This window comes from Microtus ochrogaster, chromosome 18 (genome assembly GCF_000317375.1).
Source record: "Microtus ochrogaster isolate Prairie Vole_2 chromosome 18, MicOch1.0, whole genome shotgun sequence".
Lineage (NCBI taxonomy): Eukaryota > Metazoa > Chordata > Mammalia > Rodentia > Cricetidae > Microtus > Microtus ochrogaster.
Window position 1 is genome coordinate 61,908,261 of NC_022020.1, and position 17,372 is coordinate 61,925,632.

At 47.6% G+C, this 17,372-nt stretch overlaps 1 protein-coding gene across 1 annotated transcript in view; it reads right to left on the reverse strand.

Moving 5' to 3' along the window:
- Slc14a2 (solute carrier family 14 member 2) overlaps positions 1-17,372 on the reverse strand; it is a 51,228-nt gene that overhangs the window by 12,842 nt on the left and 21,014 nt on the right. Inside the window, exons 7-10 of the mRNA XM_026783598.1 lie at positions 16,089-16,223; positions 15,686-15,735; positions 14,990-15,164; positions 66-191 (exon numbers count right to left, since the gene is read on the reverse strand). Coding sequence (XP_026639399.1) covers positions 66-191; positions 14,990-15,164; positions 15,686-15,735; positions 16,089-16,223 — 486 coding nt within the window. The remainder of the gene's footprint in view (positions 1-65; positions 192-14,989; positions 15,165-15,685; positions 15,736-16,088; positions 16,224-17,372) is intronic.

Below are 17,372 nucleotides of genomic sequence, written 5' to 3' on the forward strand. Positions count from 1 at the left end.
ACTACCTGGTTGTCTACTTTGAGACAAGGATCTGGGCCTGTGTGTGAGACAGACAATGTACACACCTTTGCTCCTCCTCCGGATGGACGACCACTCGATGTGGAACACACTCCTCCGTCTCAGGAGCACAGTCTCGGAGCCCTCCTCTGCCTTCCACTGGCCTGCTCCGGGGGACTGCTCTCCCCTGCCACCTAGCCAGGGGCGAGAAGAGACAAGTCAGTGCCACCTGGTCTGCATCTCTAAGAGCCCAGCTCTGGAGGCGAGAAGAACACAGAAGCCAGAGAGGTGTGAGCGACGCAGCTTCATGCTGGAGGAGCAACTGCTTCTGAGTTTGTGCAAAACGCCCCGTGGCCCTGCTCCTCCCTTTACAACATCCACTTCCTTTCTCCACAGAAACCTAAGTTATATCTGGTCAAGGGATGAACCAACCAGGAGTCGGCCCATTTAACCACACTAGAGGGAGTAAGGACTGGACAGTCACTCACTAAGCTTCAGCCAACAACTTGGACCTTTCTGATGGAGTTCCAAGACGGGCCGCATATTAGACCACCTGGAGACTCCAAAAACGTCTGAGCCTTCCCCACCCCAGACCAGTGGAAAAGGTAAAAGATGGCCGCCATGTGCAGCTTGGGCTGAGAACGGTTGATAGTGATTCTTGCTGCTCAGTCTGGTCATTGCAGCAGCCCTGATATCAGTCGAGAGCTGTTAGAAGGTCCTGATTCCAGCCTTAAGCCCAGACTGGCCAAACAAGAATCTGCATTTCAATAGGCCCTCCTACTTGAGTTATCTGTATATTAAAAATTTGCAAGTCCCCATATAGGAGGGGCCAAAAGTCTGGGACACATTCCTGGCTGTGAGAGATCCTTGGCTGTCCCCACCGTCATCAATCACCACATTATGGGGAGAATATTCTTGAATTAGGAATAAGATCTCTAGGGTATAGATTGGGAACAGGTGGGATTGAATCACGTGGGCTGCTTAAGGAAGTGCAGGCTCCCTGGGCCTGCCCTGGGTCTGTGGACCTGAGGCTTTGGGTACAGCACAGGCTTGCTTGGTATAAGGAAAGGAAGGGCTTTCCTCTTAGCTTGGCCCTGATCCTGGATATCAGAGCTCACAACAAAACCACACATCAACTTGTGCTATTTTTCATATATACAAAGGGGGTGCATATGTTTAATAAACCAAGGCTCCGTACGAAAAGGGAAGTTTTTGTTAAGATATCCAACTTTTGAGGCTAAACACTTCGCCAGAGGAATGGAGGTAGCTGCTGATAGAGGTTTGGGGGGTTGGGTGGCTAAGGGATGCCTAGTGATGCCGGGCTCATCCACCAGGCAGATCCCGTGATGATCCGGGCTCTTGTGTTGAGTAACTCAGATTCCGCACTGACACAGAGGCAGGGAAGTGGGTCAAACTGTGTCTAATGGAGCTTATGGCCCAATCACAGCAAAGCACTGAAGGAGCATCCTGGGGTCCACAGCCCTTAGTGGTGCCAGCCAAGAGTTGAGAGAGAGAGGTGGGAAAGGGGTGAAGCCTGAAAATGAACCAACCAACTTCCAAAGGCTTGAGAACACTGAGAGCAAAAGATTACTCTGGGCACCTAGGAAACACTCTCAGAACACTCTGGGCAGATAACAGTAACTTCAAGGATATTGAGAACCCGGGTCCACGGCTGTAGAAATGAGATGAACCATCCATGCAGTATGAGAGAAAGCCTAGAAACACTGGCTAGGATGCAGAAGTCATTACCTTCTGCTTGGCATTTTGCAACTCGTTCGTAACCTCATTGACACTTTCCTTAATTGAAGGATGTAATTCTTCCAGAAAGAAATATACAGCCCCTGTAGGGCCAACCTTCTCAACCAGACCTGTAGACGATGACAAATATCTGCAAATCTAATCTACCACATCTTCCCTGTGCTATAACAAAACCAGATAACGCTTAGGAAACACCCTGGAAGGAATTATAGCTGTTCACACCCCAGACACATCCTCAGGGAGGACACTTCCCACTGATGGCACCGGCTCCTCTGCTCCGGGCAGGATGGTCCCTTCTCCTTGGTGAACGGTCTCCATTTTCCATCTGCCTGCACAGACTCTTACCTAACTGTGCCTTAGGCAGAGTTCTTGGCTAGTGAGATACTTGATTTTCTCCAGCACTGCCACCATCTAGCACACATCCAGGAGACAGATGATAAGTGCTCAGGGTGCTGGTGAATAAATTAGCAAGGGCTGGTGTAGCTGGTGGCTCGTGACTTAGAGTCATTGGGTAAGTACCTACGGCTGGTGTAGCTGGTGGTTCTTGATTTTTCCCCTTTGAGGCTGTGTAAACTGAAGTTAATGTTTTCAAAGATTATGCTATACACTATAGAGGCCTTGAATCTTAGAATTGGAAAAGAAAAACTAGAATTTTGAGATCCATTGGTCAAGTCCTCTCATTTTCCAGATTTTTCCAGATTTTACAGACTGGGAATTTGGCTCTACCAGTTCTCTGCTTCCAAATGTGGCGGCCTACTACAGCTATTCTAAAATCCATTTTTCTTTAACTGCCTCTTCTCTTTTCTCAAGAAAACACATTCCTAAACCGTCCTAACACTGCTGGACTGAGCAGTGGCCTGAAAGGCAGATTGGATGAGGAGGATTTGTTCATGAGGGCACTTTGTTATCTGGGATTCCAGTCTCTTAACACAGGACCGACGGTCCAGTTTTTATGAATGTGGGATATGACTCTTTGTAATCATGAGGTAAGTAAGACTCGTATTGACAGTTGAGACTTTGAACTCCTCTCTTTCCCCCATATAGGTCATTAGCTGGCCAATGGACATGCCACAATTTTGATTTCTTTTGGTGCTCCTTGTCTCGCTCTGTGGAAGATATCGATATGTGTAAATGAGCTAACACCTCACTTAAACTCATGAAATCTTATGAGAATCTCGTAAATGAGATCGGAGAGTCAAAAGGTTAACTATAACATAGGTAATTCTTGGCTCATTTTCCCTCAAAATGACATTGCGCTCTCTTCCCATCCAATCTACACCCTCAGAACTGTCTGTTAGCACGGCCAGTCTTTCTGAGTTTGATCTGTGCTCTTCTAATCCATTCTGTATTCCAACTGAAGCTGTATGTTAAATTCCACTTTCTTACTCAATACTCTACATAGCGCCACAATGCCCCAGCTCCCCCACCTGGCTTTCTAGATATTCTTGAAGAGGACAAGCGTCATTAGCCAACCTCATATTTTTGCTTCTAACAGAGGTTCTGCTATGACACGCTAGCTTTTCATGGCTTCTCAGTGTTTCCTCCACCCCACACCTAAGCTGTACCCAGCCCTTCTGTCTTGTTTGGGTTCTACATGTTCCATGAAACTCCCCTGGCCTTAGTTTGGTCACATGGTTCCATCCATTCTCTGAATTCTCACTGAGTTTTCACAAAGGGTTCTAGGACATGCCTTTTGGAGTTTAGGCTGTGGCAGAGTTTTTTTGTTTTGTTTTATGTATCTCAGGAAGAGCCTAAATATACAGTCCTCCTGCATTAGCCTTCAGTACCCTGAGGTTATCAACACACACCAACCACATCAGCTCATAGTAGAATTGTACACCCACAGTTGCAATACATGTGAAATGTTTTTGATAAACATTTTTCAACCTAATTAACATACTCCGAGTGACCAATTCTTCCATAACCAAGTGACCTTTGAGTCTAGGCATTGGTAGGAAGAAACTGAGGCCCAGAGAGAAGCGTCTTACCTGGGCCACATAGTTGGTCAGTTATGAAGCCAGGTATGACCTCGTTTTGAATTTTATTCCAGCAATGTAGGAGTCTTACAGTTAGCTGAAGCCTTTTGCATGAAATCAATCAGCTTGTGACCTTTTTTTAAAAAAAAGCAAAAATTATTTCATCTATCAGAAAGAATAATAAGAAACTACAAAAGTAAGCATCACCATTGGGAACAAATCGTCCTGGGTCATTGTCATAGGTTCTTCTCTAGGCAAAGCTTCCGTACTCTTTCCACACACCGTGGCCTTTCGTGCCTTTCCCCCTTTTCTTAGGAAGACATAGCTAATTGATTGCAGACCTTTGCCAGTAAGTTTAGACACATCGTCAGAATCCTTAACACGATGACCCAAACATCTAATGCTAATCAGAGTTGGCCCTTGAGGGCAAAATTGTTTTTCTTTCCAATGTTATGGAAGGTATCGGTGGGGTACATACTTGACAGTGGGGGTGTATCTGGGTGGTGTTGACAATAGGCAGAGGCCACAGGTAGAGATGTCTAAGGGTCACAGAGTGCCTTTTCCCAGTAGAGAAATCAAAAAGCCAAAGATAGAAGGCTGTAAAAAAAGGCAAAATCCTCGACTGTCTATTAATAAGATTCCACTTGAACCAGACCCAGTGGGCTTGTGATATTTTATATAAACAATTACAACCCCTCTCTAATGATACTTGGAGCTTCTCCATAAATGGCCAGGAAGGACGGATGGGGTTATAAAATTTACTACCTAACAAGATAATGAGCTGCCCACCTCTTATCTACTCAGATATGACTTATGAGACAAATGGCCCATGAGAAAAGGCCGAATAACTTCTCTTAACTGCCATTAAAGTGCCCCACTGTCCCTTAGGGGAGCGAGTCTGTCACCCGGAATTTGGCTGCTGCGTTCCTGTCTACAGCATATACTCTTGGTTGAAAGTTTTTGGTGGGTTCTGGTCTGGTAAATGCTGTCCCCCTGAGCCCTGGGCTTCCTTTCCTGGCAGGATACTTTGGTGGCTCAACCGGGGAATCTTCCCTCCCCTTCTGCTGCTCTTCACCGCGAGGCTTACGGTGGTTGGCAGAGTGGTCAGTGGGCACCTGAGAATCCTCTGGGGCTGTTCTCCAGCGAGATCCAAAGGCTGCTGGGTTGAGACTTCACACAGCTGCCACCCATTGAGGTATGACTAAGGAGTTCACTTTGGCTCACTTGTTCAGTAGTGAGGGGCTGCTTTTCTTCCTTTTGGGACCTCCCCCACTCTCAACATGTGACACAGGGACAAAATCAGCTCTCATACACAGTCTCATTCTGAGGCTTCCTGGAGGCAGGATCTCCATTTTGGACTGAGGCAGAGGTAAGAGCCGGTGGCTGCACGTTTTGCTTTTCTGACTTTCAAGCTGAACCCCAATATCTGTCTCTGGGTTTTTATTAATCATTTTATACTGGTCATATTGGGCCGCTGGTGTAGGGGATGACAGAGGGAGGATTGATAGAAACACATAATCATCTATCTATTGAAGACGGTGATAAAGGCTGTGCGTGTGTGCGCGCGCATGTGCATGCGCATGAGAGAGAGATAGATGCGTATGCGTATGTGTGGGTGGGTGTGAATGTGTACCTATAGGTGAGTGTGTGTTTGTGCCTGGTGGGAGTGTGGAGGCCAGAAGAGGCCATCACTGTCTCTCTATGTCACTCTTCACCTTACTGACTTACGGCCTTTCACTGAACCTGGAGCTCACTATTTTTTTTGGGGGGGGGGCAGGTTGGTTGGATAGCAAGCCCCAGCAAGCCTCCCATCTGTGTTTCTGTCTCCCATGAAGTACTGGGGTTGCTTGCATGCATGGCCATACCTGCTTTTATGTGGGTGCTGGGGCTCCAACTCAGATCCTTGTGCTTGCACAGCAAGCACCCTAATCTGCTGAGCCAATCTCCATCCTGGAAAGGGCCATGACTACAGCTGTCAATTATAGCTGTGGGGAACAACACAGGGGCTTCTGAGCACCCTGCTTTCTAGAATAACTGAAGTGTCTATGAAAATAAACTAGCCTTAGTCCTGAGAGTCCAGAGGGCCAAGCTATCCCAGCCGTAGCTGGATAAGCTAAGACTCTAAACAGGAGTTAAAAAGCTTCAGACACAAGACTGCGGGCTGTATCCTCTCCTTATTAGACATGCGCGGCCTTTAATAATAATAATAATAATAATAATAATAATAATAATAATAGTAAGTTCTCTAATAATTGGAGGAGACCTTTGGCCCGAAAGGTCACACTGGCCGAAGAAAGGGATAAGAGGCAGGACACTTACGGCAATAGTCTTTCCTGCCCACATCTTAGGCCTCCATCTGTAGTGACCTGACCTAGTCTAAGGAAACTAACTTAGTCTCCAGTCAAAGGACTCTTTCCTGCTAATTGTCGTGGCTAGCCAGGACATTTCATCTGAGAGTGCCCAAGGCTACCAGGCTACAGGCCTCACGCAAGGCCATGCCCAATCTGCAAAGTAGAGGCCTGATGAAAGCGAGAGAGTCTCTCTTTTCCCAGTGTGGGATTGAGCCCAAGGAGGGACAAATGCCCCTGACTCTGTTCCTTGACTCTGAGGCGTCAACAAGGAAGGAGGCCCACCCTCTCCTTGAGGAATATTTGGCTCTGGGGTTGCAAGCTCCTGTGTCCTCAAGGTCTGTGGATGGTCCTCGCATAAGTCTATATGTGACAGGGAGAAAAATCACTCTTCGCTCTGATGCCGGGGCGAAGTTCTCAGCCCTTAGCACTGCCTGCAGTTTGACTTTTCAGTCTTCCATCCCCCTTGCTGGTACTGATGGCAAACACCACCCAGCCTGGTTCACATCCCCTTTAATCTGTATGATAAACAAGTATCTTTCATTCATTCCTTATGATCCTATCTAGGTGCCCCATTCCTTCCCCAGATAGAGCCACCATGCCTACATTTCAGGCTCATCTAAGTTTCTGAGATTCTAAATGCTCTGTGACCCTTATACCCGACACCAAGTCCCTGTCCCATCATGGTCCAGAATCATCTATAGCTTTAAAGACCTTCCCTGCCGTCACCACCCAGCAAGTCCCCAGTAAACAATGGAATACTTCCATTCCTGGGCATCCATTAACAACCACTCTGGTCACAGAGTTCTGAAAGACCCTGACAGTTTTTATGGTCAGAAATCAGAGGAAATAGCGGCACAGATTTGGTTTGTTCTTATCACGTGACCCACACCCATGCAGCCATCAGGAAACAAAGAGCTATCCTCACTGTCGATGGTACCCAATTAAGCATGCCCCTAACATCACGGGCCTTCTAGGAGCTATCTGGCCTTGAACTCAGGTGGCCATCATGTATATACTACATACATTGCAAAATTCACCTAAAGCAACGCTTTGACACTTCTCTGAGTAAAAACTGAGCTGATTGACAAGCCAAACAGGAATCTTAGCTTCCATTCAAGCCTGCCTTGGGTCTCAGTGTCCCCTTCCCACTTTCAACAATATCAAGAGCCTCAACAGACTTCATACCAGGGCTTTATAGCCAACCCAGAGGGATGGTTGCAGAGCCCAGAAAATAAGGGGATGCTCCCCCAAACGATCTTCCTCAGACTGCACATCTGAGGGCTAAAGCTCCCCAAATCCTAATCAGGCCTCTGCTCACAGACTCAGACATTCTGCACATGGTCTATTTTCAAAGTCTGCCCCGCTCGTCAGGGCAATCCCAGAGGAACGGTTAGACTCCGTCTCCTTTTATAGCCTGTCCGGAGTTGGGGATTGTGCTGGTAGACTGGCAAACAGATTCCACTGACATCCTTCCTCGCGCAAAGATGGAAATATCTGCCAGCTCTAGTGCATACCTTAGCTGGGCGGATGGAGCTCTCCTCACAAAAATAGAAAAGGCCTCGGAGGTACCACAGAACACAGTGTTTCCACTCTGGGTTCCCTTGCAGTCTGGTCCGACTTTCATTTCCAATACCATTAGGAAATGAGCAAGGCTCTCAGAATTAAGTACTGTTTTATGCAGCCTGGTGACCCTCCCCCCCCCATCTTCTGGGAAAGTCCAAAGGGCAAATTGGAGTTTCGTGACAGGCTCCTCCCCTCATTGTGTTAGTAACAGTAAGACAGACCATCGCGGCTGTCACCTCAATCGGAGACAAGCCTCACTTCAAGAATCTTTCCAGGATCACGTCACATTAACTTGGGAGACTGAGTCCATCTTCTAAGCCACCCACAGGACAGAAAGTCATCTGAAGCTGCCTGAACCTGACTCGGTCATGTCCTCAACTGGAACCAAGTTACAAGCCTGCCATTCTGGATCCAAACATCCAGAGTTAAGGTTTTACCTCCTAAAATCAACTCTTCCCCTGAGCCACCTGGGAATCTCCATCATGTGCGCATCCAGCTCCAGGGGAAATCTACGTTCAGATTCTTCCAGAGCCCAGTTTATTAATTGACCCGGCTCGTGACTTGAATGGTAACTACTGCCTTTATCTATTACCCCAACATCACTGCTCTCCTAGACTGGGCACAGGGCTCCTTTTCATGTTCGTAATCACTCTTGGACTTCCTATCTGTCTCCCTCAAATCACTCTGTGGAGCCACTTTCAAGCCCCATAGGTTTCCTTTCTCTCTTATTCCTGCTTGTAGTTCCTTTCCTAGTGTCTTAATTCTACTCTGTGTCCCCCCCCCCCTTCTTCCTTCACATTCTGGTGTAATGGGTATCTCCCCGATCATAAGTCATTAAGCACCAGACGACACTGCCTCTGGGATGGCGACCATTACCGTTTACATCGGTACCCACCCTCTATCACTGGAAACCTCTTGACCTCCAGATGACGTCACAGTCTAGCTGTCAAAACAAGGCTCGAGCCTTTTACGTCATGTGGCCTATGAATATGCGGCAGACCAGCAATGTCAGCTGGGTTCCCCGGCTGCTCTTTTGCGGCTCCCAAATAATTCCAGATGAAAGGAGACTTTTCCCCCTTTGTTAATGGTTTGACCGTGTTGATCTGCCAGGGCAAATGTAGAAATAAAAAGGCCAAATTAAGCCCTCCCCCAATAAAACTAAAAATTCTTTACTCTCACGGTCAGATCCCAACTGCTTTTTTAGTGCTCGACCTGGTGAACTGTATTAAACAACAATGATAGCCTAGCTCCTAGTGCCCCCTCATCCTGAATGAACAGTCCCAGGAAGGACAAACGGAGTCATAAAATTTACTATCTACCCTGAGAGTGAGTTGCTAGCTTCCTATCCACTTACATGTGACCCCATAAAAATGGCCCATGAGGGGTGTCCGGGTCATTTTTCTTACCTGATATTATGTACCCTGTTCTCTAACAGGGAGGCGATTCTCTTCCTCTGAGAATTTACTCACTGTGTAGTAAAACCTTTAGAACGCTGTATTAAAACTTTCGTGTTGGCCCCTGGGAAGCTGGCCCAGCAGATACAGCACTTACGGTACAGCATGAAGATTAGAATTTGGATCCCTAGACCCACAGAAAAGCCAAAGGGTGTAGGAAGCCTGAAATTCCCGCAGCTGGGAGGCAAGAAAGGGGACCAGGCCAAGCCAGACTGGCTAAAATTGGTGATTTCTGGGATCAGTGAGAAATCTTGCCTCAGTAAATATAGAATAATTGACATCCAGTGTCAACATTAGCTCTCTACACGCATGCATACATGTACAATTGCATACATGTGGACACACAAACACACTTTTATCTCAATTCATATCTGATAAATACTTTTACCCCATGCTTTGGTCTTGAGACAAATCACATATTTTGTAAAATTGTTCATGTTTCAATCAGATAGCTTCAATATCCTGGAACAATGCTGCTTATGGTATGGCCTCCAGAAATACTCCTTTCTATAACCATGCGGAATAAGTCTATACTATTGAAATTGGTATATATGAGGGCACCAAGGAAACAGCTTGTTGAGGAGCTGGTATGTGTAGACACACCCGGACTAGGATGACCCAGTTCTACTGGTGTGTCTACGAAAAGGAACCAGTCACAAAGAGGTAGGTGAAGCCTGGAGCAGGTAACTGGTCTCTGCAAACAGCAGGCAATGATTCCCTGGAGGAAGGTGTTCGAGACCATCTCATTAGCCAGTGAGTCCTTGGAGACCATATGACATCAGAGCTGGAAGGTTTGAAATCTCGTGGATTGGATAACAAAAGGCACATGGCTCACTCATGGGAAAGGGGATCCACGGCTGATTAGTTTCCCTGGCTCTGCCGCGAGGTGCGTGAGACAGGCAGCTCAGGTTGCCAGCTCACACACCTGAAGTTCGGCCCACGCTCACTCATCACTTGGAGAAGTCTCTGGACTAGCCAAAGCAAGAGGTTTGCACTGCAAATATTTAAGAGCCTTTTAGATGTTAAGTTTCCAAGAGCTAGATTTTTTTCCCCCAAATTCTTAATAGGTTTCCTATCCCATGACTGTGTCCCCAGATACAGTTCAATGGAAGAAAGGACAGCTTCCTTTTGCAAAGCCAGGTGGTCCTGTAGGTTGGCATCTACCTGGCTCACTTCTGCCCCAGCATCTCTTACCTGGGCTTCTTTTGATTCCTAGACAGGGCTGGAGGAATCTAGACCAACAGGCTCGAGAGGAACTTCTTTCCAGTGGCTTTCGTCCTCAGCTCCGGGCGCTGCGCTGTCTCCTAGACCTGAACCCCCTCACTTCCCTGCATCTTTCAGCCCATCCTCTTGACAACTTCCTGTAAATCCAGTCATTCTGATCCCCAAGCCCATGCCTGGCATGGGTCTGCCAACTGAGGAAGAAGAAAGAGACAAATGCCTCTCAGCAGCCCTCGTGCACCCTGGCCTTCTTGACTAAAGCTGCTTCCTAAACGCCCCAGGGAAGATGTATTCCAGCTGCCATGGCCTCCACACCAGCTGGGTCAGGCAGCTTCACTCTCCTTAAAGCGCAGCCCTGGCAACTGTCTTCTTGCTTCTTTGTTTTTTTGCTCAGGCGTTACCCCTCTCATTAGAACTCTGGCTCCAGAATTTTTCTTTAAGCAGTTACCTCAGTGTTTTCTCCTTGGGGGGCAATTTGCCTTCCAAGCCCAATAAGTGCACTTAATTCCCCAACAGGCAGGACACAGGCTGGGGACTAGATGCCTGCACCTGTGTCTCCAATGGAAAGTTTTGCCTAGTACTAAACGTCTTTCTGTGGAAAATTTCCAAGCTTTCCTCCTGACACCTGTTGACCAGGGTCTCCTGGTCGCTCACCAGGACCCTCTCAGATTAAGAAGGGCATGACCTAACCACTGTGGCCAGAACATACCCTGAGGTCTATATATCAGGGAGGTGGCTCTCAAAAGTCCCATGAAGCCGTGGATCTGATGGGATGGCTTGGCAGGGGTGGGCTATCAAAACATGTTTTGTTTGGCCTCTGCATGATGGGTCAGCATGCCACACTCACATGCTTAGGGGTGAAAGGTGACATCCTCCCCAGGATCGGACCCATACCTCACACCAAGGACATTAGCTCCACATGAGTAGACAAACTCTCCTGCTGACGTCAAAGGGTCCCTTCCTACCCCAGGTGTTTGGGGCTCCCAAAGATGGATCTTGATCAAGGAGGGTGAAAAGCAAACAGAAGGGGTGGGAGGTGCCCAGATGCCCCCACATTCCAGGGACAGGAAGGGAGCTGTAGGAGAGTAGGCCGGTTCCAGGCTTACATGTCAGGCTACTGACCATAGCTAAGCCTCCCCTTTCTTCCCCCTGCCTTTCTCTCTCAGCTCCATCTTAGACGCTAGCCCTTTGCCTTCTTGCCCCAGCCTCTCTGAAGGGCTCCAGACCTTTCCGTAGTGAGCTCAGTCCTGCTTTTCCAGGATCCGTCCTGGTTAACTCAGACACATATGGAGGTGTTGCTCATAAACAACCATAGGCCAGCCAAGCTGGAAAGAGAAGAAGCCACCCATGAAGAAGCTGTCCAGGAAGGTCACACAGGGTTCATGAGATAACAGAACCATGGCGTAGCCCTGCATCTCAGCATCTCAGCCACACATGTTATACACATGGTCCATGTAGGGCGAGGCATTCAGCTGTCCTAGGAAGCAGAATGATCTGTGGACTCTTATGTCTAACAGGTCCCAGCACTACCAAGAGCACTTGGAGCTCTTTAGACTGTCCCTTAACCGGAAGTCACTTCAGAATGCTCCAGCCTCCTGCAACTCTGCTATTCTGTATTTGACGGAGGAGAGTAAAGTTAATACCAGGGCCAAAGTGGTAAGCAGATTCTTCTGCAGAAAGGGCCATGCTCCTTGTGGAGCGAATTCAAGTTCAAGCTCTCTGGGCTCCAAAGGCGTGGTCTCTTTTGCTTTACTGTTCCATGTTCCAGCAGCCCCTACCCCTGACTGTAAGAACAGGCTGGGGAATCTGAGTTATCGCTCATAAAGGGTGGGTTCAAGGGGACTTACTTCCCTTACACTTCACTCCTTTAGGTTTTGGAATTTTTAGTTCCTCTTGATGTAGAAGGGGTCTCTATGGTGGTTGGGTCTTAGAGTTCAGAGGGAAGAGGTACCGGGAGGGGCAGAGTGAGGGAAAGCTCAGGTGACCGACGCTCACCATTCCACCCTGTCCTCTCAAGTAAACAGGATTTTGGGAACCTGGCCAGATGACCGATTGGTCAAACTCTAGAAAAACATAGAAAGCAATAATGGCATATGTTGGTAACTCTTATCTCTGTGTTCTGATGTTTCTGCCGCATTAGTGATACTTCATCTCTATTCTTCAGTGCGAACTCAGGGTCCCAGAATCATGGATACTGGGAGTTGAAAGAGGAATACTGTAATGGTCACCTGGTCCAGCCTCTGCCCACTGGACAGTGACTCTGCAGGTCTCCAGTTGCTTCTGCATTGCCTGGGTGGTAAACTGAGTCTAAGCAGACACCATGGCTCAGGCGAGTTGCCTTGTTACAAAGAGACTTCCTTCACTGACTCATCCTCTGTGCTGTGCTTCGGAGTCTCCCACTGCAGACAGCTAAGGCTCTGTCTGCTTTTTTTCCACAAGGCATGTCTATCACAATGTCCAGAGGGATAGGGATGCTTTGGCCCTTCTTTACCCTACTTGGCCTCATCTAAGCATGCCCCTTTCTATCACAGACAGGTTCAGAATATGCTGCTTGTGTTTCCATGGTACTCTCCCATTCCTTGTAATCAAACCTATTCTCAGAAGTGACACCAACCACCTAAGATGCGAGTGACCGACCATGCTTACACCATTGCTAGCCCAGGGCTGTTTATATTTGAACAGGTTCCAAACCTTAGGGATGACTGGGAATGCTTGGGTAGCAGCTATGGGAAACATTGGGGGGAGGAGGAGAAGAGGCATAGAAATTTTCCTGGAGTCCTTACCGATCAGGTAAGTGCCTCACTATAAAAATGGGTGCCGTGAACTTAATTGCACTCGGGCTGTCTGGCCAGCATCCTTGTCTCAGGTGATGCTATTCAGCTGGCCAGGCAAGTCCCCATAAAACAAATTCCTTGAAGGCAGGAATGGGGCTGATTCTCTCCTGGTTTATTGTCAAGCTCAAGGTTGAGTAACATATTAATAATTCTGTATTAAAAAAGTCTTCTGGGTGAATGATCAAATATGGCCAGACTACAAGGCAGAATTCTCAGGCTCTGAGCATTGGCAGATAGTACATGGTCACCAACATGAAAGCCCAGCTGGAATTAGATTAGGGGGAATGGGATGAAGTTGGGGCCACATAGATTTCAAAGGCAAGAGGAAACAGACAACCAAAAATTATGAACATACACGGCAGTTCAAGTGCATCTCCAACCCCAAAGGTTTCATAGAACCCAAGCTTTGATTTCTGAACCCAAGTTCAGTGCACCTGCCAAGTTGCAGGAATGAACCCATGGCTGGTAGCTGATGGGGAAGAAATACTTCAGAACAGAGCAAAAGACCAATGCTGAAGACTGTGAAGGGGAGGTAAGTGGCTTGGAACAGCGGTCACGGAGGATTAACAGTGGGGTGGGGAAAAACGTGAGTCAGAGCTAGGAAGGGGAGACCACGGGCAATCACGCCAATGGTTGGAGCAACCCTCTGAGGGGAAGAGAGACTTGGGTTTACAGGTCGAAAGGTAGATTGACACTAAAGGACATGTAGGCTCAAGTTTATAAACAGAACACACAACTAGGAAGGAAGGTTATTTATCAAAGAAAAATGAATCATGTTTCTAATTTGGAATAAAGATAGGAAATGAAACAACATTTATGGACTACTGGGGATCCCATGTCCAGACGTGGTCACGTGAAGAGCTGGAGAACCTATCACCTGTCTTCTTTCAGGTCTTATTTGAAGAAGATCCCTAAGGAAGCCTTCTAAAGAAGTAATGCATGGACGAGCACACGTTTGCAAGACAGGATGGTGAATATAGGCGTAAGGAATGATCAGAAGTCAATGTTTGGGATTGGCGGGGAATTCAAAGGGACAGGTATGACATGGGCTTGACTAGGATTCTAGCAAAAACAAGAGGCATGTTATTAAAAATGATGACTAGCCCCAAACACTAGTCTTTTAGAAGTGAGCGTTAGGGAGGGGGAAGAGAGAATGGCAATCTATACAGGCTTTAGGATCTCAGACTGGGAGAGGTGGAACATCTTAGGATTAGTTATTAGGTATTTTCTTTATACATGATGAAGAAATAGGCTTATATCTCAAGTGCTGGGGAAGCTATCTAACTGCTAGCAGAGAAAGGTTCAAGATGCCTTATGCGTATTCCCAGGGGCTCCAGCTTTCCATGTTTGACTATTTTATTACCACGAAAGCCCTCTTCTGTGGGAAGCTCTTTGTGCCCATCAACCCCAACTCTAAACTAGGGCGCCTTTACTTCTTACCACATGCCCTCACGTGTCTCTGCTCTGCCTGTCTAGGAACCACTCCGCAAGGCCAGTCCTGTAACATCTATTGTTTTAGACATGCCAGTGTCCTCTCCCACCTCTCCTCTCCAAAGACTAAGCAACGATTTTGTTTCATGCCAACAACATGCAAATCAGACGCCTCACTTCCAACACCAGCACGGGTGTCTCAGCTTCCTTTAAGGTTGCAGCATGGGTAGTTATAAAGATCTGGGCAGAGGGAGCAGATCAGCTTCAGGGTTCGGAGGGCCCGGTGTGTTTGATTCAATGCAGGTGCAAGGAGAGGCTAAGGAAGTGGGCTAAGTAGATTGGCCCAGAGTTGAGAGCACAGGGAGGCAGGCAAGCGCGTTTCTGCTTGGAGCTGGGCTAGTCACCATTGGGGGACTTCTCTTCTTCATTGCTCTTCAGGGTCAGGAAGTAGATGCGGTTGGCCTCGGGGTAGGTGACTTTGCTGAGTGGGAGCTTGTAGATGCCAGGGTTGTTGCTCGTCAGGAGAAGGAAGGTGAGTGTGGAGAGGCAGAAGGCCCAGGTGCCTGGTGGCACGCCAACCTGCAAATTGAAACAGGAGATAGAAGAATGTTTCCAGGCTCCTGTGTTGGGCCAGAAACCTGGGGCGATGGATATGATAGGAATTGAGCACAGGGCACCCTGCCTTCTGCCACGTGAAACATTAGTGTTTCTGGACTCAGTGTTAGAGGAGCTGATCAAAGATTTGAGGTGTTGTTCTCTTTGGGTAAACTCAGAATCTTTTAATGCTGGGCCTGAATGGTTCTGACTCCCAGCCTTAGAGAGCTATTTGTCTGTCCCTGTTCTCCACTGCTCTTTCATCATATAAACATTGACACACACAGGCACACACAGACACACAGACACACACAGACACACACACAAAGTGTAGAATGACATGCATGATTTGGATGAATCATGGATAAACCTTGACACACACACTGGGTGAAAAACCAGATTCTATTAACCCTATGCCGTTTCCAGTCTTCTCTAAGCCCCCAAGTGCCCAGAAGTTCTGATGGGGAGGAAGACTTTAGGTAGGTATCCAGCTAGCCCAGACTTACCACTGCCATCATGTTGGAGATGGCCGCTCCCATATATGCACAGAACAGGGCTGTGGAGGAAGAAGACCAGCAGAGTCAGCATCCTTCTCCTTCAGCCACTGCCTAGTAAACCAGGATGGTCCAGACCCAGAGCTGGCTTTGCTACAACCCTGGCAGCCAACACCAGCATTTACCGGATGCTAGTCTTTACTTTGCAGCTATTTCTCCCGACTATACATTCTCTGAGGTCAGAACTTGGAGCTTGTGTATCCTTGGATCCTCTCCCCACTTTTATCGTGACTTTTCATAGGGTTGATAGTCCCTTCTCATCTTGTCTCCACCAATTCTAACAAGTTTAGCACAGGCATACAACCAATAGAAGACCAGCCAGAAAGGCTTGATTGTCACTTTCTTAAAAACCTACCACAGACAAGTGCCAGCACATGCGTCTGCCAGGTGAGGGCGTAGAACATGCCTCCAATAGCGATACAGGAGAGGACACAGTTGTAGCTCCAAAGGCCCATGTAGATGGTCTCAAAGGGTGTGGCCACAGTCAGCGCTATGAAAGAAGGTGTGGTATTTCTGGGTAACTTTGGGCCACAGAAGAGAGGCCTTCCCACGGCCGCTGCCAGGCCTCAAGGTGGCCTCTGTCCTGTCATTCACCACAGACCTACAGCTCTGCTTATCAGAGAGGTCTCTGTAAATAGCCAGTCATCACAGGAAGTCAAACAGTGAGGGAGTCCTGGGTTCACACAGTGGTGTGTAGAAGTGTGCCTGTGTGCGTGTATATTCATATGTACACACAGGTGTGTTTCTGCATGCATGTGTGTGTGTGTGGGTATGCATGCAGACATGTGTGCGTGCGTGTGTGTGTGCGTGCATGCACACGTGTGTGATAACATCTAGGATAAGGAGCAGCCTAGAAAGGGACATTAGCACCCGCCTTCAGTCCAAGCAGCTGCATCATCAGCAGTTTCAATCCTGTTTCAGAGGGTTCAGAACAAATAAGTCCCGAGACACGTAGATGGCCATAGACATAGGCATGTCAGAGCCTCAGGGGCCAGTGGGAACAGCAGGTAAAATTTGGGTAATGAGTGAGTGCTTCTTGCGTTGCTGCTTTGTAATTTTGATGAATTTAAAATGATTTCCAATTACAATTCTTTTTTGGAAAGTTCTGTTCCCAAAGGTCTTGGCAAAACATTAGAATAATTCAAAAATAGTCCTTGACTCCCAGGGTCCCCTACCCGTCATTTTCTGACTCTATTGTGGGAAAGAGCATATCCATATATAAATGTGTGTGCATACATATACATATGTGTAGAATATGGAATTACACTTCAGAAATGCCAGTCCAATTTTAGGGAAGCTTTCCTTTAGCTTGCCCGAAACTTCCAAGTGCTGGACCACGCGTACCCCAGCTTGGGCCATCACTGCTCCCCTCCTCCAGCTCCCTCCGCTGCTGGGCTCTATACCGAGGGCCTTTTTGCAATTCTCCACATGTTCTGTTAACTTCAATCTGCTCTCTCTGGAGGAGGCTCAAGGAAGAGAAAAATAGACACCCTACCCCTGACAGTGTTTAAACTCAAGTAAAGACAAGTCTGGGATGGTTTCTGTGTGCTGAGAAAAGTGGGTGAGGGTAACAACTCCAGAGATCTCCCTACAGAACCGGGGTTCTGTCTTACATGCTAGCAGCCCCACAATAGACAAC